Here is a 25,629-nt window from a genome sequence, read left to right on the forward strand (position 1 = left end):
TAGAAACCACAGACTGCAGGTTTGTTGAGATTAATACAGTAATTGCTATTTATATTTTGTCTCATGCAGGTGGAAGAACGGCGGGAAAAATATATTGAGGCTTATGATATTGTATTAGAGAAAGATGAAACATTGGATGTGGTAAATGGTATTTTATACTTCATCCTTGCCCAAACATTATATACGCTCCCTTAACTCTTGATAACTAGTTTCTTTTTTGAATATTCCCTTCCATATTCTTTAACATTTCCATAATCCTAGAACTGGGCCCAGCTAGTATTAATCTTATTTTTACATCTACTATATTGCTAATTAAAATGGCATCACAATTATACCAAGATATCTACAAATTGAACAGACAATTTTTTCTTGGCTGAATCAGACTCATTTAACTAATTAAATCTACTTAAAAGAACAATATGGGAGTGATATTGATTAGGCTTGTCTGTTATCACACTCTCCTAAAGTAGAAACTAATGGTAATAATATGGCATAATTCATTTTAAGATACATTGCAGTTATTGAAATAATCCTGCTATGGTATTTGGTATTATTAGAGATGCTATTTTAATGCAAGTGACTTGTGGATTGTGGGTTGAACATCTTTTCTGGGTTAGTAGGTTTAATGGAATCCTATGTTTTGGGGCATGTTCTAAATTGAATGTGTGAATTAGATCCGAGATGTAATGTAAACTATCTTTAAAATAAGGTTAATACATATTGGCCCTAGTACTTAAGCTTTTTCTAAAACTAATATGTATAATAAATAGGTTTAACCCTGATAATTAAAATGTGTTCAAAACTTAAGTATTTTTGTTTGATTCATATGCAAAAATTTGGATTTCTGAAGTTCTGTATTTTGATGTCATGAAACATTTATTTTCCAAAACTTTTTTGAATTACATATGGCCCAAATCCAGCTTTTCCACAAAATTTTCAACATTTATTTAAAAAGACATGTAAATATAACAAAATAAATGTCTTATTTTGATCATTTTGGTATACCTATTTTATTTTGTTTCATCTGCTTTAATTGAACCAATTTTTACTTATTACAGCACCACTGACTGCCACATGCTACAATTAAAAAAACAATTGTAATTAAAAAAACTTTTCAGACTTGTGTAAGTCCAAAGGCACATATCTTAGAACTGATTTCACTGATTTCAATCCTTAACATGATTTATTCAAAAGAATTCTAGACACTGTACATTTTTGAACATTCTTTTTAGTAAAAGATAATGGGTCCTAGACTACTTTTAGGTGGATGAAACGCAAGAGACTTTTTAATTTTGTACCCTCTATGTGATGATAAAGATTTGTTCCATTGGTGACTTAAGTACAGTGGTACCTCTACCTACAAATGCCTCTACTTATAAACTTTTCTAGATAAGAACCAGGTTTTCAGATTTTTTTGCCATTTCTCAAGAGCCATTTTCCACTTACAAACCCCGAGCCTCCGAAACTGTAACCGGAAAAGGCAGGGAGAAGCCTCCGTAGGGCCTCTCTAGGAATCTCCTGGGAGAAAACAGGGCCTCCACCTCCCTGGGGTTTCCCCAATCGCACCCATTATCTGCTTTTACATTGATCCCTATAGGAAAAATTGCTTCTTTTTACAAACTTTTCTACTTAAGAACCTGTTTACGGAACTAATTAAGTTCTCAAGTAGAGGCACCACTGTACTTTTAAAATATGTGACTGCTATGTTAGGACTTTTTTGAATGACTTGATGTACAACTTGAAGTGCATGAGAGAAAATCAGTTACTCAGAAAAAGACATGAGAACTGAAATCCATATATTTCTGTAAGACATCAGCTTGGAGAAATTGTGTCAATGCATCTGTCTATATATTGTGTGCAAACACTAAAAATAGGATTTGTATGTTCTTTCTTTTAGAAAGACATCATACAAGACAATATAACTATAAGTGCCCTGTTCCTATAATTGCTTATTGCTTGAAAGCAATTATTGCAAGTTGCTTTTGAGAATTTTAATGATTAAGTTGAAACATGTACTTGAGTATCTCAGACATGGATGCACACTGGTTTTGCTAACTTACTCTAACCTTCCCATTATTATTTTTTATAATACAGCTGTACTAAGAGTTGGAGTGAGGTTGGATGCTGATGTAACTAGCTGATATCAAATTAAGACTAACATCCTCTTGACTGACAAAGTCACTGACATTAACAGTCCAATTGCCTGCCATAAAAATACATTATTAGTATCAGCCAGTTTGTTATGGTGAACTGGTTGCTTCAAGAATATTAAGTGTTAAAGAATTTTAACTTAAAAACCTAAAAAAAATGTAGTGAATATAGAGACTCCTGATACTGCTTATTTGGCTCCAATAAGCCAGTTTGGGTTCCCTGATAGTGAATTCAACCTTGATTAGGACAGTTGAATTGCACAGATCCCAAAACAGAATATGTGTTTTAATGTCATGATTTCTGGGCAAGACAATGTACTATAATCTGAAAAAACACAGAATTTAATTGAATGGAAGAATTAGTTTCAGGAAGAATATGCAATCTGTGAATTGGGGGATTTATCAACATCCATTTAGTCCAATGGGTTTTGTTTCTCATTTAACTCATTTCCAATAATATACAGTCAAAGCAAATCCAAAATGGGGGGTGGGGGAAAATACTGGCTTCCTATATCCAGTCTGGCCGTGATTGGGGGCCGATTTGCTCCCCCAAATAGGGAAAGGACCACCAAAGGGAAGCGTTTTTTAAAAAGGGATTTCTGTATTTATAATTCAAAGTTCCTCATGTTTAACTTGATCCTCATCTGACTTAAGCTTCAGTTCATCTGCTATGATCTTCCCATCCTTATTCCGGTCTTGATTCTGAAACATGTCTGTGATTACTTTTTCTGGATCAATGCCTGGAACCAAATGACCTTTGTCTTCTGCAATCTGAGACTTAATGAATGTGGAGAACTGTAGAATGGACAATGAAAAAAAAGAGAATAAAAGATTAATTATTTCTACAAATGGGCTCTCAGTATGTATAGCATTTCAAACAAATTATTTCAGTTGCATTATTGCCAGAAATAAATAAATTTAATTGGATATTGATTTTACTGTATATGCTGACGAGTGCCCTAATAAAATTTTCCCTCAATGCAGGTTTAATAACAACTTAGCTCAAATATTTATAGAAACTAGGTAACATTTTAAGAGCTCCACCTCATATCAGGAAATGCCCCAACTATATCCATATTCAACAGTTAAAAAAATCTGTTGCTTTCTTTAGACCTCTTGCTTTATTACCAACGTATGCGTTCAGTGGACTAGGCAATAAGAATCACATTAATTATCCTTCCAGTTATATATCCTTTACGAGATGTTTTCTTTCTAAAATAGAATTCAGTCTCACCTCCTCTGGTGGGACTTCACCGTTCTCATTCAGATCCATGGCTTCAAACAGGTTTTGTGGTGGTTCATCATGCCAGATGAACAAATAGCCTTCTGGAACACCAACTTCCAGGTGTAAAAGTTCTATGTCAAAGCGAAGAACAGCACTTCCAGGTACACCCCGGGCTTCAAGAAAAAAATATTAACATCTCAGTATAGATCAGTGATGGCGAACCTTTTTTTCCTTTTATGCCGAAGAAGAGTATATGCATGCTATTGCGCATGCTTGAGTGCCCATACTCATAATTCAATGCCTGGGGAGGGCAAAAACAGTTTCCCCTACCCCCTGGAGGCCCTTTGGAGGCCACAAACAGCCTTTTCCCAACTTCTGGTGGGTCCAGTAGGCTGGTGCTTTGTTCTCCCAGGCTCCAAAGGCTCCCCTGGAGCTGAGAGAGGATAAAAATGCCCTCCCCCACCCCCCAGAGGCTCTCTGGAAGCCAAAAAAGCCCTCCCAATGGCTCTGTTCAAGCCAAAAATCAGCTGGCCAGCACATACATGCACGCTGGAGCTGAGCTAGGGCAACGGCTCATGTGCCAGCAGATATGGCTCCGTGTGCCACCTGTGGCACTCATGCTATAGGTTCGCCATCACTGGTATAGATAGTCTTCAACTTATAACCTATCCTTTAGTGACTGTTTTAAGTTACAACAGCACTGAAAAAAGATTTATGACCATGTCCGTGAAAATTCTCACTTCCAGATTACTTATGACCAGTATTCATAGAACTTGCATTAGGCTCATGATCACATGATCAAAATTTGGACACTTGGCAACTGGCACGTATCTATCACAGTTGCATTTTTCCAGGTCATGTCATTACCATTTGTAACCTTCCCAGCTGGCTTCCAATTAGCAAAGTGATTGAGGGAAGCTGGCAGAAAAAGGCATAGAATGGGGGCAAAATTCACTTAACAAATGTCTTGCTTAGCAACAGAACTTTTGGGTTAATTTGTCGTTATAAATTGAGAGCTACCTGTGGTGCAGAAATATCATTTCCGGAAATGTACAAAAATGCTATAGGTAGCAGTAACAATGACTTGGTTCATACATTACTTTGGGCTATTTTGGGCTTAACCCTGGCTTACTAAATAAATCAATATGTATAATGCTGTGCTCATACAGCATACTAAATCCTGTGTTCATTCAGCATACATAACTTAATCTGCTCAAAGAATCACAGTATGCCTTAGTGTAATATGCAAGTGAGGTCTGTGAGTCAAAGGCAAGGGAAATATTTGTTTTAATATTATATTATATTAGAGATTACTACAATCAATTCTAAGAATAAGTCTCTTGATAGAATCAATGCATCATTTCCAAGGCCATTCTATTGCTGAGCTATCTAGCAAAATCCCATAACCGTACATATTTTTCTCCGTGGAAAATACCCTTGGTGATATTCTTAGTTTTTTTTAAGGCTAGCCTTAGCTCTGTCAGCGTTAGCTTCACTAGCATTAGCTGTATAAAGCTTCGCTAGTGTTAATTGTTCACTAATATTAAATGCCTAAGTTCCACCAGTCTCAGGTTTGCTAGTATAATACTAGTGAAACCGAAACAGGAAGAGCTAAGGCCAGTGCTAGTGATGAGAAGAAATTCTCCTAGTTTTCCATTTCTTCCAGTCTTTTGACTTCCCATCATAACTCAAGGCCTACCCATATCATCTTACACGCATGCGCACTGATCTATTTTTAAAAAAATAATGATATCTAGATGAGAGGAAGAGATTCAGGATCCATCCAATATTTATTTTTCCATTTCTGAAATGTTTGCTAAGAAGTTGCCTTACCACCACTTTCACCATGCCCTAAATGTGGAGGAACAATGACACTCCTCTTCTCTCCCACACACATGCTCAGTAGACCATTGTTCAAGCCTTCAATTATCTTATCGGTACTCAGGGTAGCTTCTTGAGGATGTTCATAATCATGCCTGTTAGTGGGAAACAAGCCATTGAGTCCTCTTGAAAATACTTTGTTGGATTTTCAGAATAATGTGTTCTATCCTCTGTTGGCTCTCCAAAGCTTTTTCTGTAGAATTTTAGATTTAAGAAGCCTAAATTCTGCAAATGTACTGATTATGCAAATTATTGTGTATCCTTAATTAGCCCATATATATATATATTCGGGCAAAAAACAAAACAAAAATTTGTTTGCCTGAGCACAAAGCCGAAGACACCAGCCTGCAGATGACGAGTGGGACCTTGTCGAAACGTAGCCCGGAGCCTATCAACCTTACACAGGAAAAGACTAGAATATGCCAAAACCTACATACCCATATTCATGAAAATCTACGAAAACATAGATATGCATATATAAACACACATAGAGAGGGAGGGAGGGAGGGAAAGAGATACACATACTGTACATACATACATACACATACAAATAGTTGTTATATTATATATAAATTACATATGTATAATATATATATAATACTACAACTATTTTTTAAATTTTGAAGTCCCAATGTTTACAGTGATTTTGATATACATGAGAATTAAACAGTTTTTGATGGTGAAAAATGAATTCAAATCAGGAGTGTTACATTTAGTTCATATAGATTTTTTAAAAAACTGTTGTGCATTTGTTCAATATAGAAACATAGAAACATAGAAGTCTGACGGCAGAAAAAGACCTCATGGTCCATCTAGTCTGCCCTTATACTATTTTCTGTATTTTATCTTAGGATGGATATATGTTTATCCCAGGCAATATTTCCATTTTAGCATTTTTGCAATGAGGGTAGGGTAGATATTTAACTGAAATGAACTAAATGAGCTAGGAACTCACGAGGAAAAAAGCTTGGTGCCATCCAAGAGTGAGCAATTATAATGATAGCGAACAAAGTCTCTATCCCGAGCGGTGATGTTACAGTCTGCAGGGCGGAAGATAGTCTCTATCTCTACAGAATCTGTGGGGTTGTGGAAATCAACAACATGGACATCAAATATAAGTACGGCTGAGCCTGGTATCTTGTTCCCTGGAACACAAAAAAAAAAAATGCAAGAAAGAATGAGGAGAAGAGTACATATATAGGTCTCCTATGGAACTTGGCTGATCAAAGAAATTTTGCTGCTGTTTTCCAGGAACATAGGGTTCCAGAAAGTTTCAAACAGTGCTTGAGGCAACACTGCCCATTGATTTATTCTCTGTGTTTACATGTTAACATATTGTTTTAATCATTGGTTTATTGAGCAAGCTATGATATCAAGGTATGCTCACCAGGAGACAAACTGTGATCTAACAAATTAGAATTAGTAGATTTACATACTACATGAAGGCAGAATCACGCATATCCCCTATATGAAGAATAAACTCAGCCATTTCTTCTGCTTTCATTTCACAATTTAGCCCGCTGAATTTTGAACATTTGTCTTCTGAAAAACATTTACCTATTGTGGAATACAAGGTATCCTTGGCAAGAATCAAGTAAATTGTAGACACTGGACACTTGTCATGTTTTATAAAGGATTTGTTGTATCTGAGGATTGCTCTAGTCCATGTATCGGAGCTGCATATGGCTCTTCGGGCCCTTTGCTGTGGCTCCGTTGGGTGATCCCACCACTGGCTAGCCTCGCTCTTCCCTCCCCCCAGTCACTCCTCGCCTGCCCTGAGAAGGTGAGGGAGATGGAAAAGTGACTGGGGCTGATTCTCTGGCACTTCACTCTTGCTGGAGCTTCTTCTGGCCCTTGTTGGTGCTGGGTGTGGCTCAGTCACTTGGAAAGACCTGCAATCTGCTCTCTGCCCTGAGACACTGGCTTGCCCCACTTTGGCCGTGACCAATGCTGGCCTCGCTAACATGAGGGCTGTTGGAGAGGGAATGGGATCCGGGAGGATGGGACGACTGAAAGGGGTGGGATAGGCTCACAGCACCCAGCTGTGGCTTTAAAATTTGCACAAGAGACTTTTGCCATGTGGAGGATATTTTTCAATGAAAACCAACAGTGACACCATCCACTGGAGTAAAGCTCGGGCAGCAGGAAAAGGGGACTGGTCCTGCCAAACCCTACCAAACCAAGGCTACTCCGAGCATCATGCTCACTGGAGCACATTTTCCAAAGACACTCACCCATCAGCCAGTCTCTCCCTGTCTGTCTTCTTTCTCCTCTCTCTCTCTCTCTTGAAAAGCCAAGGCTGGGCCAACCCGGAGAGCTCTCCTTAGGGCTCTTCCCTACTCCTTTTCTTTCTTTTGGCAACTTTTTGGAAATCAGGCCTGACTGAGGAAGAAGCACAAGCTGCGGTGGAGGCTTCCCTTCGGGCAACCCCCAACCTCCTCTTGCAGCCAGCTGCAGTGGGTCCGGGAGGGTGCACACGAGCAGGAAGGCCCTCAAGCGAGCGGCCAGACTCGGCTAAAGTGCAGCAAAGGCACATGCAAGGTGGTTGCTCCCTTGAGGGATCCTCCTGTCCCCGGCACAGCCAGCCAGGGGGTTGTGAGGAAGAGGGTCTGCCATGGCTCACGCTTGTTCCTCAGCCAGCCCTGATTTCCAAAAAGTTGCCAAGAAGAAAGAAAAGAAGTAGTGAAGAGCCCTAAGGAGAGCTCACTGGCCTGGCTCAGCCTTGGTTTTCAGTTACTTTGGGACAGTCTCCATTCAACTTAACTTAGACACTTCGGTGGTGAAAAAATTGGAGAATGGAGGGCTATACATGCCACCTTAATTTTCTACAAAAAAAATGTGACTCCATTCCAATCAAATAAATCAATGGCCTATAAAATAACTTGATTACGAGCCATGCCGCACAAGTAACATTTATTTCCAGTTCAGGTAAAATATGTTCTTTAAATGACACAACACATAGAAATAGAAAAGGAAATATTGCAAAAAGCTGAACATTTATCTTAAGTTTACATTTGTTTCCAAGTGTCATAATAGCTATATTGCCAGTGTTTCACAGCCAATGGGACTGTTTTTTCCCCTCGAGGACCGTCAAGTGGCTTTTAAAAAAAGCGTCTTTGAGACAGCAATGACCAAATGACTGAGAATCTATACAGACTTTATCGCCAATGATTAATCTATCTGGACATTCCAGGAGACCATACAGGGATTGAGCTTCATAGCTCTCTCAAAACATATTAAAATCTTCCAGATTTATAAGGAACTCTTGGCCAAGTTTAAGAGTGCCTAGTTTATATTCATGATATAATTATATCTTATAGATGCAGATTGCTATGTTCGATCAAGAAGAAAATTCTTACAGATCTCTCTAGATAAGTAATGGGTTCTAAAATTCTTTGCTACTGGTTCGCGCACGCAACACTTTTGCGCAGGAGCGTCCCAGGCGGAACATCCCGCTGCCGATGATACTGGTCCACAAAATCAGACTGAACTGGGAGCAACCACCACTACTCTAGATTTGTTTGGATTATACAGCTCATATTATAAAATGGGCATGGGAGTTACAAGAGCTTAAGTCCAACGCATTTGGAAGGTAATATATGCTTATACATATAATTTTTTTTATTATAGTTACACTAAAGCTTTCCCGAATCTCCTTGTTACCTACCTGCCCCACTTTCTCCATAGGCTAAATGGGGAGGAATTGTTATTCGTCTTCTTTCACCAATGCAGACTCCTTGTAGTCCTTGATCCATTCCAGGGATGATATAGCCTTTTCCAATGTAAGTGTCATAAGTATGGTTCCGTGAATAACTGGAATTGAAAGAGGAAAGAAATTGTGGCCAAGAAGTGACTGTTGCTAATAGCAAATCCCACTGCTCACTTTCAGCTAGATTGCTCAAACTGTTTAAGGTCATTTAAATAAGCTTCGCCTGAATAAAAGAAGGAAGATCACAACAAGGTGCACAAATCTGGCTTAAGCAATAAGATAAAGATATGGAAGCCTTTCATTCCTTTACCATTTTTTAAATTAAATTCAAATTTCAACAATCAGAGGATTTTTATTTCTTCTTACCCAGTGTTAGTACTCTATAAAACAGTTGGATTTGCAATATATAAGCTAACAATGAATGTCTGTTTGTATTGAAGTATTATAGCTTTAAGAAGTAGTATTGCAAATTGCCATATGAGGGAGCCAAAAAGCAAGATTCTCTCTGCTCTCTGTTCTTTCTGCTGATTTACTGTGACTGATGTAGTAAGATCTGCTAGTTTGATGTATTTGTAAGCTGTAATGCATGTCTGATAAAAGAAAGGCTTCTTATTGTATCGAGAGATATTGACCGATTTGAATATGTATGATTGGACTGTTTAACTTGACTGTGCTATTTCTAAAGTAAAAACTAATTTAACTTTAATGTATCTGTTCTGTATGACTGAATCCCCTATATCTCCTGGATATCTGCTGGAATTCCACATTTCCTCTGTACTGCATTTTTTCTTGTTTTTGGTCTCTATTTGAAAAAAACCTGTCTGAATAGTCACTTTCTGGCTATACTGATCTTCTGAATGCACTGAACTGGCTTTATGAAGATAAGGAGCAACCTATATGACACAAACCAGGGAGCACTTTCTTATTAGCTATTCTTATTTGAATGGCATGGTAAAATAAATCACCGGGATTTGGTTTAGAAGTTTATGCTGTTCTGATTGCTCTTATTAGTACAGTAGAACCCCGACTTACGAGACTAATTGGTTCCGGAAGGAGGCTCGTAAGTCGGAACGCTCGTATGATGAAACATTGTTTCCCATAGGAAACAATGTAAAGTCAATTAATCCGTGCAACAACAACAAAAACCGCTGCCGCCGAACGCGGAAGTTAGCGTTCAGAGACAGCTGCGAAGCAGCGCGCGTGTTTTAAAACGTGGCAGCCGGCCTGGGGGGCTCGGGGGGGAAGCCCCCGAGCCCCCCAGGCCGGCTGCCACGTTTTAAAACACGCGCGCTGCTTCGCAGCTGTCTGCTGAATCCGAACGCGGAAGTTAGCGTTCCGGATTCAGCAGAGAGCTGCGAAGCAGCGCGCGTGTTTTAAAACGTCACGAGACTAATTGGTTCCGGAAGGAGGCTCGTAAGTCGGAACGCTCGTATGATGAAACATTGTTTCCCATAGGAAACAATGTAAAGTCAATTAATCCGTGCAACAACAAAAAAAACCGCTGCCGCCGAACGCGGAAGTTAGCGTTCAGAGACAGCTGCGAAGCAGCGCGCGTGTTTTAAAACGTGGCAGCCGGCCTGGGGGGCTCGGGGGGAAGCCCCCGAGCCCCCCAGGCCAGCTGTGACGTTTTAAAACACGCGCGCTGCTTCGCAGCTCTCTGCTCAATCCGGAACGCTAACTTCCGTGTTCGGATTCAGCAGACAGCTGCGAAGCAGCGCGCGTTTTAAAACGTGGCAGCCGGCCTGGGGGGCTCGGGGGGAAGCCCCCGAGCCCCCCAGGCCGGCTGTGACGTTTTAAAACACGCGCGCTGCTTCGCAGCTCTCTGCTGAATCCGGAACGCTAACTTCCGCGTTCGGATTCAGCAGACAGCTGCGAAGCAGCGCGCATGTTTTAAAACGTGGCAGCCGGCCTAGGGGGCTCGGGGGGAAGCCCCCGAGCCCCCCAGGCCGGCTGCCACGTTTTAAAACACGCGCGCTGCTTCGCAGCTGTCTGCTGAATCCGAACACGGAAGTTAGCGTTCCGGATTGAGCAGAGAGCTGCGAAGCAGCGCGCGTGTTTTAAAACGTCACAGCCGGCCTGGGGGGCTCGGGGGCTTCCCCCCGAGCCCCCCAGGCCGGCTGCCACGTTTTAAAACACGCGCGCTGCTTCGCAGGTGTCTGCTGAATCCGAACGCGGAAGTTAGCGTTCCGGATTCAGCAGAGAGCTGCGAAGCAGCGCGCGTGTTTTAAAACGTCACAGCCGGCCTGGGGGGCTCGGGGGCTTCCCCCCGAGCCCCCCAGGCCGGCTGCCACGTTTTAAAACACGCGCGCTGCTTCGCAGCTCTCTGCTGAATCCGAACGCGGAAGTTAGCGTTCCAGATTCAGCAGAGAGCTGCGAAGCGGCGCGCGTGTTTTAAAAGGTTGCAGCCGGCCTGGGGGGCTTGCCAGCACCCCCCCGAGCCCCCCAGGCCGGCTGCAACCTTTTAAAACACGCGGGATACGAGCGCCAAGGAGCTGTCTCCTGAAGCCGAAAGCAGAAGTTAGTGTTCGGCTTCAGGAGACAGCTCCTTGGCGCTCGTATCCCGAATGTGAGCTCGGGAGGCGAACAAAAATGTCGCTCCCCTCCCAGCTCTTATCTCGAGTAGCTCGTAAGTAGAGCTGCTCGTATGTCGAGGTTCCACTGTACAGTGGTACCTCTACTTAAGAACGCCTCTACTTAAGAACTTTTCTAGATAAGTACTGGGTGTTCAAGATTTTTTTGCCTCTTCTTTTTCTATTTAAGAACCTGAGCCCAGAAACATTTTCCAGGAAATTTGAGAGCGGCACGAAGACCCGGCTAGTTTCCTGCTATTCCCCCTTTAATCCCGGCCATCTCGGGCTTTTCTGGGCTGCCAGAGGAGCCTTTCGGTGGCGCTTAAGGAGGCTTTGGCAGTCCAGAGCGAACAAAGCATATCCCTTTCTCTGGGCACTTGGAGAGGGAATAAACCTCTGCCAGCACCCAGAGAAAAGTAAAGCTCCCTTCGCTCTGGGCAGCCGAGGAGTCACCACAGCGAAGAAAAGGCGCTGGCTACAAAGCGAGTGAGTGAGGAGAGTGGAGCTCTTCAACATGGGAAGGAAGAGGCAGCACATAGCAGCAGCAGAAGCCAGTGTATGGGAGGCAGCGTATGGGAGGCAGCCTCGCTCCGGATATATTGGAAGCATGTGCTACTTCTCGCCATCTCTTTCAACCTGTTTTTGGACCCAAGCCTGGGGTTGATATATTATTATATTTCTAGTGCTCTTATTTGTCTGTATTATTTATAAGATCCTTTTTATCTGGACCATTTCTTAGATTTGGTATTTTATCCATTTTTCTTGTTTCTCCAATTTTGTACACCACTTAATAGTCCATTGGAGTTGGGAGCTAATACATTTAAATAAATAAAATAAACATCAAGGAACCAGGCTGGAAAAAGCCAATCACTTCCATACTTCTATGTCATAAAGTCACCAGAATTTGAAACTGATTCTGCAGAATATTTTCTTCACCTGGAATCGAAGAGGGTCCCATCCATTAAAGTGCCATTATAATGGTACCGCAAAAAATCTCCAGTCACAGCCTTGCGTTTGCATGATGCTGGCACTTCTAAATGCTCCAAGAAAATACTATCTTTTGGGTTGTGCAGGTCCACCAGATGAACATCAAACATCAAAGATGCTTGCGGAGGGATGACGGTACCTGAGAGGATGAAAGAAAGAACTCAGCTCAGGCTGGCACAGATATGAATTGAACCAGATGAGGTGACAACCGTGCTTTTAAGCTGGGTGACACAGTATGCTGTACACGTGTTTGTTATTTGTGGACATTTACACTGGATAAATATAAAAGATGATACGTTTATGGGAATAGTTTTGTCATTCGTTTTAAAAAATGCCCAGTTGCAAAGCTTAATTCATTAGCTGGAAGCAATTGGTGTACAACAAACAAATATGAAAAATCCAAACATATCCCAACATTGCACATAATCCACATTTCTCCTATTCAGCTGGGAATTCTGAGATTTGCAGTCTTAAAAATAACTGGATGCTGGAGGGCTAACACTGACTTCAGTATCCCAAAACTACAAAGGGTGCTATGTAAAAGCTAACAGCCATAATCCTAACCTTATAAAGGTCTACCTCTCCACATAAAGTCTGCAAATGATGGGTGGTGATTGCTTTTTAAGTTCATAAAATAAATTATGTGTGAAATCCAAATTAGAAGATCTGCATATTTTTGTAACTCAGGATTTGATAGGAAAAGAGGAGGGCCATCTCTTGATGCAGAAGAAATACATGAATTTCATGACCAGCTTACCATAGCCTTTCTCTCCATAGGCCAGGAAAGGAGGTATGACTATTTGCCGCTTCTCTCCAGGACACATCCCTAGCAAGCCTTCATCCATACCTTTGATTAGCCAGCCTGAACCCACATAGGTGTCATAAGTATTGTCTTTTCCATAGCTAGGAAGCAAGAGAGGATGGAGAGAAAAAAACATCGAATACTAGGTAGATGAAGCAGCTCAGGGAATGAAGGAAAACCTAGCAGCCAAGCAATGATCCAATACAGTGATCCCCCGTTTATTGCGTCCCCAACCATTGCGAACAGGGTACTTCGCTATTTTTCAACCCGGAAGTCAAAAATACCATCTATGCATGCGTGCCGGGCACGCATGCGTAGATGGCAGCGGCTTCCCTGGGTCTTCCCCCTCTTGCTGGCGTCAGCGAGGAGTTTCCCCACCGCCCACGCAAACTCCTCGCTGCCGCCCGCCCTTCGCCCGCCCACGCCGTTCATTCTCGCCGCTTTTGAGCTGAGTCCGGGAGCGAATTCGCTCCCGGACTCAGCTCAAAAGCGCCGATAGCAAGCGGCAAGGAACGGCTTGTCTCGGCGCTTTCGAGCTGTCAGCTCGAAAGCGCCGAGACAAGCCGTTCCTTGCCGCTTGGTATCGCCGGTTTTGAGCTGAGTCCGGAAGCGAATTCGCTTCCGGACTCAGCTCAAAACCGGCGATACCAAGCGGCAAGGAACGGCTTGTCTCGGCGCTTTCGAGCTGTCAGCTCGAAAGCGCCGAGACAAGCCGTTCCTTGCCGCTTGGTATCGCCGGTTTTGAGCTGAGTCCGGAAGCGAATTCGCTTCCGGACTCAGCTCAAAACCGCCGATACCAAGCGGCAAGGAACGGCTTGTCTCGGCGCTTTCGAGCTGAGTCCGGTCAGCTCGAAAGCGCCGAGACAAGCCGTTCCTTGCCGCTTGCTATCGGCGCTTTTGAGCTGAGTCCGGAAGCGAATTCGCTTCCGGACTCAGCTCAAAAGCGCCGAGAGCCAGCGCCCCCCGGACCCCCAACCCGGGTTTGGGGGGCTGCTAGGAAGCCCTCCATGCCGGCGGCAAACAGCCGCCCCGCCCCCAATCTTCGGCTCCTCGCTAGCGCTGTGGGAGTAAAAACACCGTCTGCACATGCGCAGACGGTGTTTTTACTTCCGCATCGCTACTTCGCGAAAACCCGCTCGTTGCGGGGGCTCCTGGAACGGAACCCTCGCAACGAGCGGGGGATCACTGTACTGTACCTTAAAACAGCAAGAAATCTGGATGACGCTGGCAATAAATAATCACTCAAGATGAAATATTGGTATCTGTCTACTCTTATTAGACCCTGCTGTAATTAGTTAGAAAATTAATGACTTTGTAAAAAGGTCTCTGCTTTCTGACTGCAACTGAGTTAAAAAGTTACAACATCTCGATCAATCAACTTAATTTTCTTGGGCTGGGAATATCTGCTTCTTCCGCAACTGTGTAGTTGTTTGGGCATTGCTGTTCCTATTCTGAAAAAAATGAAATTGTTGAATTGATTACGGAAATTGTTTTCTTTGATATATTTTTTTCTTTGTCTGAACCAAGCCACCAGTAATATGTTAGCACCAAAGTAGGCAACTGAAAGAAGTTTGCAAGAGACACATAGATCATGCCCCTTGTGATATCATCTCATCATATGCCCAATTGTGGCCATTAACTGATTATTATTTTTATAAACATTTGATTCTCAGCTGTCCAAAAATTGCTCTCTATGCTTTAGAATTTCTTACCTGGAATCAAAGGGGGTTCCATCCAGAAGTGTGCCATTGTAATAGTAACGCACAAAGTCTGAATTCTCCACTGTGCGATTACACTGTTGTGGCTTGTGGAGGGTGGTGATCTGCAACTTGTCTTCTTTGTTCCAAATGTCAAGCAAGATGACATCAAAATAGAGAGTAGTATCTGGCGGGATAAGGCCAGCTAAGGGTTTGAAAATAAGATAAGCTATAATGGCGACCAGAACAGCATGTACATTGTCTTTACATTACATCTTTCCACATTATCCTATAGCTAGATGTTCACAAAGAAAAAGGTGGGAAAAACCATTATGAGTGAAAATATAAGGCATGGGTGGGGGGGAGAGAGATACAGTGGTACCTCTACTACAAATGCCTCTACATATGAACTTTTGTAGATAAGAACCGGGTGTTCAAGATTATTTTTGCCTCTTCTCAAGAACCATTTTCCACTTATAAACCTGAACCTTTGAAGCTGTAACTGGAAAAGGCAGGGAGAAGCCTCCATGGGGCCTCTCTACGAATCTCCTGGGAGGAAACAGGGTCGGAAAAGGCAGGGAGAAGACTCTGTGGGGCCTCTTTAGGAATCTCCTGGGAGGAAACAGGACAGGAAAAAGTGGGGAGAAGCCTCCATGGGTCCTGTCTAGGAATCTCCTGGGAGGAAACGGCCTCCACTCTCCCTGTGGTTTCCCCAATCACACGCATTATTTGCTTTTACATTTATTCCTATAGGAAAAATTGCTGCTTCTTACAAACTTTTCTACTTAAGAAACTGGTCACGGAACGAATTAAGTTCATAAGTAGAGGTACCACTGTATATGGAAAATACTATGCCTATTTGTAATTGTGATTGAAAAACAACTTTCTAATTTAGATATGTAAGCAAAGTTCGCTCTCATTCTTTCCCTCCCAGTCAACATCAGAACTTTGATACTCACAAACACCGATGCTGCCATAGCCAAGGTGAGGTGGCACAATAAGGTGCCTCCTCTCATTCACACACATGCCCTGCAGGCCCCTGTCCATGCCAGTGATGAGTCGTCCCACACCTGCTACACCTGCCACAGTGGCACCGCGGTCATAGCTAGAGAAGGAAGAAAGAGTGAGCATTAAAGAATAAATCATTAGACAATGGTTCTAAATTGACCACTAATGCAGGGGTGGGATTCAGCCAGTTCACCCAATCCAGCGCTATCCTGTCTTACATATTCACGTGTTTTTGATGTGGCGTGCATGTGTGCAAGTTGCATGAGCACACAACGCTATCCTGTCCTATACAATTGCCATGCTTTTGATACAGTGTGCAAGTGAGCAATTCGAGTGTGCCTGTGTGTGCACTCACATTTTCAATGCTGGGTGAACCTCTTGTTAAATTATGTGAACTCTGGTAATCAGTAACAAAATGTGGCAGCATAAGGAGAGACATGGTAGTATGAAACTTATTTATTTATTTATTTAGATTTGTATGCCGCCCCTCTCCGCAGACTCGGGGCGGCTCACAACAAGTGAAAAAACAATTTAACAAATCTAAATTTCTACTTAAAACATTTTTAAAAAACCCATTTTCTAAACACACATACATACACACATACCATTCATAAATTGTATATGCCCGGGGGAGATGTCTCAGTTCCCCCATGCCTGACGACACAGGTGGGTCTTAAGGAGCTTACGAAAGGCAAGGAGAGTAGGGGCAGTTCTAATCTCCGGGGGGAGTTGGTTCCAGAGGGTCGGGGCCGCCACAGAGAAGGCTCTTCCCCTCGGGCCCGCCAACCGACATTGTTTAGTTGACGGGACCCGGAGAAGGCCCACTCTGTGGGACCTAATCGGTCGCTGGGATTCGTGCGGCAGCAGGCGGTCTCGGAGATATTCTGGTCCAGTGCCATGAAGGGCTTTAAAGGTCATAACCAACACTTTGAATTGTGACCGGAAGTTGATCGGCAACCAATGCAGACTGCGGAGTAGTGGTGAAACATGGGCATACCTAGGTAGGCCCATGACTGCTCTCGCAGCTGCATTCTGCACGATCTGAAGTTTCCGAACACTTTTCAAAGGTAGCCCCATGTAGAGAGCATTACAGTAGTCGAACCTCGAGGTGATGAGGGCATGAGTGACTGTGAGCAGTGAGTCCCGGTCCAGATAGGGTCGCAACTGGTGCACCAGGCGAACCTGGGCAAACGCCCCCCTCGCCACAGCTGAAAGATGGTTCTCTAATGTGAGCTGTGGATCGAGGAGGACGCCCAAGTTGCGGACCCTCTCCGAGGGGGGTCAATAATTCCCCCCCCCCAGGGTAATGGAAGGACAGATGGAATTGTCCTTGGGAGGCAAAACCCACAGCCACTCCGTCTTATCCGGGTTGAGTTTGAGTCTGTTGACACCCATCCAGGCCCCAACAGCCTCCAGACTCCGGCACATCACTTCCACTGCTTCGTTGACTGGACATGGGGTGGAGATGTAAAGCTGGGTATCATCAGCGTACTGATGATACCTCACCCCATGCCCTTGGATGATCTCACCCAGCGGTTTCATGTAGATATTAAATAGCAGGGGGGAGAGGACCGACCCCTGAGGCACCCCACAAGGGAGAGACCTCAGAGTCGACCTCTGACCCCCTCACTAACACCGACTGCGACCGACCGGAGAGGTAGGAGGAGAACCACTGGAGAACAGTGCCTCCCACCCCCAACCCCTCCAGCCGGTGCAGAAGGATACCATGGTCGATGGTATCGAAAGCCGCTGAGAGGTCAAGAAGCACCAGGACAGAGGATAAACCCCTGTCCCGGGCCCACCAGAGATCATCCATCAATGCGACCAAAGCAGTTTCCGTGCTGTAACCGGGCCTGAAACCCGACTGCTGGGGACCTAGATAATTGGCTTCTTCCAAGGATCGCTGGAGCTGGAGTGCCACCACCTTCTCGACAACCTTCCCCATAAAGGGAAGGTTGGAGACTGGCCGGTAGTTATTAAGTACGGCTGGGTCCAGGGAAGGCTTCTTGAGGAGGGGGGCACGAGCGCCTCTTTATAGGATGATGGGAAGGATCCCCTTCCCAAGGAAGCATTGATAATCTCCTGGACCCAGCTCCGTGTCACCTCTCTGCTGGCCAAAACCAGCCAGGAGGGACACGGATCCAGTAAACAGGTGGCGGAACTCACAGCTCCAATGGCCTTGTCCACTTCATCAGGTGTCACCAGATCAAACTCTTCCCAGACAGATGGACAAGTACATGCCCCAGTCACCTCAACTGACTCGTTGTCAGCCGACTCTGTTTTCCAATTGGAGTCGAGGTCCGCCCGGATCTGAGCGATTTTATCAGCGAAAAACGTGTTAAAATCCTCGGCACTACTCTGTAAGGGCTCCCCAACTCCCCTCTGATTAAGAAGGGAGCGGGTCACCCTAAACAGAGCGGCCGGGTGGGATTCCGCTGATGCAATCAAGGCGGCATGATACGCACATCTTGCTGCCTTGAGCGCCACTTTGTAAGTCTTAATAAAAGCTCTTACAAGTGTTCGATCAGATTCAGACTTACTCTTCCTCCATCGCTTCTCTAGACATCTCTTCTGGCGTTTCAACTCCCGGAGCTCCTCGTTGAACCATGGAGCTCTACGGGGTCTAGCGCTGCGGAGAGGTCGCAAAGGCGCAATCCGATCAAGAGCCTCCGCTGCAGCCTTGTTCCAGGCTTCCGCAAGAGACTCCGCCGAACTGTGGACGAGTGCATCTGGATTAACCCCAAGCGCCGTCTGAAAGCCCTCTGGGTCCATCAGGCGTCTGGGGCGGAACATCTTAATTGGTTCAAGCCGTAGTAGAAAATGGTCTGACCATGACAAAGGCAATACTTCTAAGCCCCTTAGTCTCAGACCATTGCTCAGTTGCTCAGAGAGGAATACCATGTCGGGTGCGTGCCCTCCCTCGTGCGTCGGACCCTGTATTACTTGAGTCAGGTCCATGGCTGTCATGGTGGCCATGAACTCCTGTGCCAGTCCAGAGGCTTCGCCGAGTGACGGCAGGTTGAAGTCCCCCAAGACAATAAGTCTGGGGAACTCTACCGCCAACCCGGCTACCTCCTCGAGCAGCACAGGCAGGGCTTTTGACACGCAGCTGGGAGGCAGGTACATGAGAAACAAGCCCACCTGAACCCCTAAGTCCAACTTCATCAAGAGAGACTCGCAACCCGCAATCTCCGGAGCAATGAGTCTATGTAGGCAAAAACTCTCCCTGGCTACAATAGCCACTCCTCCCCCCCTTCCCTGTGGTCGAGGTTGATGCCATATCTGAAACCCAGCTGGGCAAATTTCAGAGAGGAACTCCTCCCTCTGGGCCCAGCCAGGTTTCAGTAATACATGCCAGGTCGGCCTCCTCATCCAGGATCAAATCCCGGATGAGGAGAGCTTTATTTACCACCGACCTGGCATTAAGCAGCAGCAACCTGAGCCCAGGGCCAGAATTACACTCATCACCAGTATCCAAGGTTGAGCTCACAGAGCCAGAACAAGGGATCGTTATTAAGCAACGATCCCTCGTTCCCCTGGAACGGCTAACATTTGACAAATTTCTATAATGTTTAGGTATCAGTGGAATTCTGGGTGGTGAACAGATACTTTCATACCAATTCACAAATCGATTAAAGAAAAATCTAAGCCAAGTCCCTTTAAAAAAGCACTACTTCACCAATGGGACTTGGAACATGCCCATTCCGATCTTGTGGGATGGACAGAAACATTCTACAAATATTCTGGTTCCATGCTACGTAGGCCTTCAAAGGTGATGATAACAAGAACCTTGAATTACCTATAGAAACTAGTTCAATTCATGTAGCAGTGTGTTGTGTGGGCATACTCATGGCATACACCAGTGGGGGCAAACCTTTTTTCCCTTGGGTGACAAAATAGTGGGTGTGGATGCTATTGCTCATGTGTGAGTGCCCACACCCATAATTCAAAGTCCCCCTTTGCCCCACCCCCTGCACATGTGTACACGACCCCCTCCCCCATTTCCCAACTTCCTGTGGGCCCGGCAGACCCGTTTTTTCACCATCCCCAGGCTCCAGAGGCTTTCTTGGAGCTTGGGGAGAGGTGTGCATAAGTGCACAAGCGTGCCTCCCGTCCCCTGTCCTATTGTCTCTCCTATATCTCATATCTACTATTCTTCTATTCTAATCCTCTTATACTACTCTCATTCTATTCCTAAACTTTCACTTCTATTCTTTCTCTAATATATTTTTCTCTAGTATAACCTCTATAACAGAGGTCTTCAAACTTGGGAGTTGAAGTCCACAAGTCTTAAAGTTGCCAAGTTTGGGGACCCCTGCTCTATAACCTTTTTGTTGTGAATCTGTTGTTGTGTATTGGAATGAACGAACGAACAAACAAACAAACAAACAAAAATAAAACAAAACTTCCCTCCTGCTACCTCGGAGACCAAAATCAGCCTTTCAGAGCCCCCACGCAAGCAAGAAATAGCTGGTGGCACACATGCATGCTGGAGCTGAGCTAGGGCAACGGCTCACGTGCCAGCAGATATGGGTCCATGTGCCACCTGAGGCACGCGTGCTATAGGTTTGCCATCACAGACATACACAATATTGCATGTATTACAGTGTTGCATCTGAATCAGCTTTTGAATGTTATTCAGGACGTATTGCATTTTTACAAATATGGCATAAGTGACATAATCCATACCCCACATTCTAGGAATACAAGTGTGTGAAAAGTCTCCTTTGAGTTTGTGCCCCTTGAGCAACAAATTCAAGTCCAGGAGCCGCCCCAAATTGTGCACCAACCCTGTTTGGGCCAGGGTTACTTCACCCAGATTTAATGGGGGGGGGGGAATGAATGTGAGGATCCCTAAAACCTTCAGCTGCTCAATCTTATCAGATTTTACTCGGAAGACCAAGAGTCAAGTTTTCATTTGATCATAAAGTTTGCTAGGTAGCCAGGTTTCTCTGTCGCAGCCCAACCTACTATTGAAATAAATACAATTTATATAGAATATCAACTAAGCCTGAATACTGCAAGTGAGTCTTTTGTTTCCTTTGAATAATATGCCTGCCCCCAATTGGAAGGTTATTCTACCTGCAACAGGATTTTCTCCATTTATCATATTTGTATTGTTTCAGGTTCAAAGTAAAATGAGTGCAAATCTAAATAGAGAAGGACATGACTCTGGTTGTGAAAAAATGGGAAGAAAAAGGGCTGAAGAAATCAGCAAGTAAAGGTCTTATGGCCATAATTTACTTTATAATTCACTTTACATGCAAAAAAAAGCAAGTATAATACTGAGTCACAGTGGTCATCCATGCACAGAAAATCAGGTATGACTAAATAAGGGATGTCCATCCTTGGCAACTTTAAGATTTACAAACTTTAAATGAATAGCTAGGGAATTCTGGGAGTTGAAGTCCACAAGTTGCCAAGGCTGGACACCTCTGGACTAAATATTCCCTCTTGAAATAATGATGCAGTTGAATATTTTAGTACAGATCTACTATAATTATTGTCATGCTGCAAAAGGAGAATCAACATAATTATCCAGATCATGGACGGATGTTTTAGTATGAAAGCAATTCTGCAAATCTTTCCTTCTAAAGAGACCCCTTTTTTCCTAGCAAGTGAAATATGATCTCTAGCTTCCTTTGCTCAGACTGGAACTGCAGAATTTTATATTCTGAATGCAGCTGGGGAAAAGGCTAGCTAAATCACCATGGCCTTTCCAAAACAGCAGTTTAAACTGGGACTGAATATTTCCTTGCCAGAAAATCTTCTGAAAATTTAAAGTAGGCATAAACTTGCATGTGTTTTATCGGGCTTGCAATCTACGTACTTCATGTCTTTGGAATAGGAATGGAATTTTAACTTGCAAAATCTAGCCATTCAAAATTAACTTTTCAGTTCTGTTATGGTTTCATGAGGTGACACGTCTACAGCCAAAATTGCAGATTCCATTGTAGAAATTATCTCTTTGGCATCCCTTTGCAACACTCTCTTTCTTTTAAATAGTCTGAAGACCCTGTCTAGATGAAAATCAAAACTAAACATTAAGGGCAATAATATTTAACATTTGAAGGAAACATTGAAATGTTGTAATACATTTGAATACTATAGATGCATAAGTACAAGTTATAGTACACTCACTCACATTCACTGATGCTGAACTAACAGAATATTATATCCAGCTACTGCAAAATAATTTATTTTCAACTTTTTGGCATAGTTAAAGACATAGTACTTTACTTCATAGGGTTATTATGAATATGACTGTAAATAATAGTAATATGTTGGGGTTGATCTACTGAAAAGAATGCTTACATAAATACTATTTTAAAAAGCCTTAGTGGAAGACCAGGTAATTAATGGATCTTAGCCAATATAACTAATAGAAGCCTTTCCCTTAGTTTTCCCGTTCAGGTGCCACTGGGGTAGGTTGACTGGCATGGGAATGATAAAGAGTTGTAGTCATAATTGTAATACAAATGGAAAGCATGGAATTAGAGAAGGTTTGTTGCATGTTCAGAAACCCCAGGCAATGCAAAAATGTGTGTTTAATATGGAGTGCTAGGGCAAAAAAAAAATCAAGCAAATTATTGCCAGTAATTCTACTCCCAAGTTTCTCAGATGATGAATGAATGAGAATCTTACGGCAGATGCAGAATTAAACCCTGTACCTGTTTCTCCAGTAGTAAATATCTCTAAATTCAATGCAAATTATTTCTGGGTAGATTTTTACAGAATACCATTAGACAACCAAATGTGGAGGGATCCAATAATAGTAATTAATGTATGGTGCAACCCTAACTTAAATCAATTTTCTAAAAGGAATAATTATGAAAATAATTAAATATAAAGTTTCTACATCAAAATCCACAGCAAGCATAGTTTGACATGAATAGATGTCATTATAATCTTTTTTTTTTAATACTGCAGTTCTTAGAGTGTCTCCCCTTTCAACTCTCATTCTCTTATTTGCAGAGATAAAATAAAATGTGCATAGATGGTTATGTAATTTATTCAATAAGGAACAAACCTGTTTGTAATATTCTGGTCACAAATTTCTGTTTCTAATATTCTGGTCAAAAAATTCAAGATATGATTGACAATCATATGAGATGTTAATACTTTATCACCTATTTAAACTAGTAGATTTAGATACATTTTTTAAAGTTTACTACATTGAATTCTCCACCATTTTGCATTGGCATCTCAACCAGGAATCCATCTTATCCCTCCTTCACTCAAATATCTGGTTCCCAAGCCAGCCCCCAAGCCAGTTTTCTCATTGAGAACTGGGAATTTATAAAATCAACCCAGCATTATTCTAAGACTTTATGTTTTGTCTTCTGCAATACAAATGCTGTGTAGTCACACAGAAGTGATGTGAATAGTCAGCAACGCCGAATTTCGTTATTAAAAGCTCTGCAAAACAGGGAAAAGAAGATATAACAATTCCTCAAAAAAAGAGAGGGTGTGGCCTTCTTTTCATTTTTAGGTGGGTTTTTTTGCTGAACTTTTAGAAATACTCCGCAAAATGGAAGACTAAAATGAAACTTTTTTGCAATTTATTGTTAAACTTTTTCCCCTTCGAATTCTACTAATAATTAATATACTTAATATTTTGGAATTCAGATTTAATAGGGCTAATAGTGATTCCACGGCATTGTTCGTGGCCACCGCATACCTATCCCTGGTCTCGGGCGGGGGGGGCGGACATTTTTTTTTTTAAAAACAGCCCTGACTTTCTCTCGGACCGTTGTTCTGGATTTACCGAGCGAGCCAGTACCTGGAGTCAAACTTGGTGCCGTCTTGAAAGGTCCCATTGTAATGGTAGCGGACGAAGTCCCCCATCTGAACTTCTCGCAAGCACACTTTGGGAATGTAGTATCTATCAATGACGACATCCTCTAAGGGGCCGGGGTCCCCCAAGCTGTAAACCCCCCAAGAACTCAGGGCGAAGATAAGGCACAACAAATTCATGATCTTCTCCGATGCCACAGTTGTGCAAAAGGGAGGAAAAAAAGCTGCGCTCCGAGGTTGCACGCTGCGATGGGAGGGAGGGAGGGGAAAGAGGAGGCGCTTTGCTGAAGTAGAGGCGGCCTAGAGGATTCCAACTAAGCAGCATCAATTCCGTCGACGTGTAAAACAGCGGCCTGAGCTAGGATGGCCCAAAAAAAGAAGAAGATCCCAGTACCCTTGAAAGATTGTAGTTTCTACGTTTCTGAGATTAGCGAAACCTCTCTCCCAAAAGACATGAGGTGTTCTTCCCTTCCTCCTTGCCAGTTAAACATAAAAGACTGCAAGAAACTATTTGAAAAATGTGCCCGGGGAACTAAAAGTCTTGACAAGAGAACCGGACTTAAAAAGGTTCAGATAAACCCTTCTCCTGGTCCTAGTGCCGGCTGATTAACCCAGTGGAAAATAGGAGGAGGCCTGCTTACGTGGTCCCAAGGAGCCTGCGGTGGAGCGGGCCTGAGTGAGAATCCTTCCTCAGTTGGTCTCTCCCAACCCCGGAAAACATTATAATATTAAGTAAGCGAATCAGCTGCCCTATGATGCCAGAGAATCGGATAATTTAGTACATTTAGAAAATGTTATCTATGAGTTCCACTATACAATTAACACCCTTGAAAATGTCCAAAGATACTTCACCAGAAGAGCCCTTCATTCCTCCACTCAAAATAGAATACCCTACGAGACTAGACTTTCAATCCTGGGCCTAGAAAGCCTAGAACTAAAACGCCTTAAACAAGATCTAAGTATTTCAAGATCATCTGCTGCAACGTCCTGCCTGTAGGCGACTACTTCAGCTTCAACCACAATAACACAGGAGCACACAACAGATTTAAACTTAATATTAACCGCTCCAAACTTGACTGTAAAAAATATGACTTCTGTAACCGAGTTGTCCGAAGCGTGGAACTCCATAGTGTCATCCCCAACCCCCCCCCCAACACTTTACCCTTAGATTATCAGGTTGACCTATCCAGATTCCTAAGAGGTCAGTAAGGAGCGAGTACAAGTGCACTAGAGTGCCTTCTGTCCCCTGTCCTATTGCTCTCCTATATCTCCTATACCTTTCTTCTATTCCTATATCTCTTCTTCTATTCTTTCATTGATATGTTCTATTCCTATAACTTCTATTCTTTCTTAGATATATTTTACTATGAGTATCTCCTCTATAACCTTCATCATGTATTTTACTATGTGTATACCCACTAAAACCCTCATTGTGTATTGGACAAAATAAATAAATAAAATAAAATAGATTGCTTCAGATTGTCGGCTGGAATAATCATGGTGACTGCAGAGCTAAATAAGAATGTCTTGTAGGATTCATAGAGGGGCGGCATACAAATCTAATAAATTATTATTATTATTATTATTATTATTATTATTATTATTATTATTATTTCCTAACTGGAATGCAAGAGTAAATCAGCATTTTTCTTTAATTTTAATCTCACCCTTTTTTTAATTACTCAAGGTGATAAAGGTGTAATACTCCTTCCTCATATGTTACTAGTATCTACAGATTTACAATTTGAAAGTGGAGCAGAGTTTTTTTCCTTCTTCAGATTTCTGTTTTCCTGCTCATAAACT

At 43.0% G+C, this 25,629-nt stretch overlaps 2 protein-coding genes across 8 annotated transcripts in view; one reads left to right on the forward strand and one right to left on the reverse strand.

The window, feature by feature from the left end:
* Positions 1-994, forward strand: part of NT5C3B (5'-nucleotidase, cytosolic IIIB) — a 38,884-nt gene extending 37,890 nt beyond the window's left edge. For all 7 annotated transcript variants that reach the window (XM_070727709.1, XM_070727712.1, XM_070727710.1 and 4 more), the window contains one exon: positions 70-994. In XM_070727709.1, the coding sequence (XP_070583810.1) occupies positions 70-195 (126 nt within the window). In that variant the 3' untranslated portion in view covers positions 196-994. The remainder of the gene's footprint in view (positions 1-69) is intronic.
* Positions 858-24,345, reverse strand: FKBP10 (FKBP prolyl isomerase 10). Its single transcript, XM_070727717.1, has 10 exons — positions 23,813-24,345; positions 15,981-16,126; positions 15,037-15,226; positions 13,280-13,425; positions 12,472-12,661; positions 8,924-9,069; positions 6,212-6,401; positions 5,209-5,351; positions 3,385-3,548; positions 858-2,945 (listed from the first exon to the last, which is right to left on the reverse strand). The coding sequence occupies exons 1-10, from the start codon at positions 24,004-24,006 to the stop codon at positions 2,763-2,765; spliced, it is 1,692 nt and encodes a 563-aa protein (XP_070583818.1). The 5' UTR covers positions 24,007-24,345; the 3' UTR covers positions 858-2,762.
* Positions 24,346-25,629: the final 1,284 nt, after the last annotated feature.

Source organism: Erythrolamprus reginae, chromosome Z (assembly GCF_031021105.1).
Source record: "Erythrolamprus reginae isolate rEryReg1 chromosome Z, rEryReg1.hap1, whole genome shotgun sequence".
NCBI classification, from domain to species: Eukaryota; Metazoa; Chordata; class Lepidosauria; order Squamata; family Dipsadidae; genus Erythrolamprus; species Erythrolamprus reginae.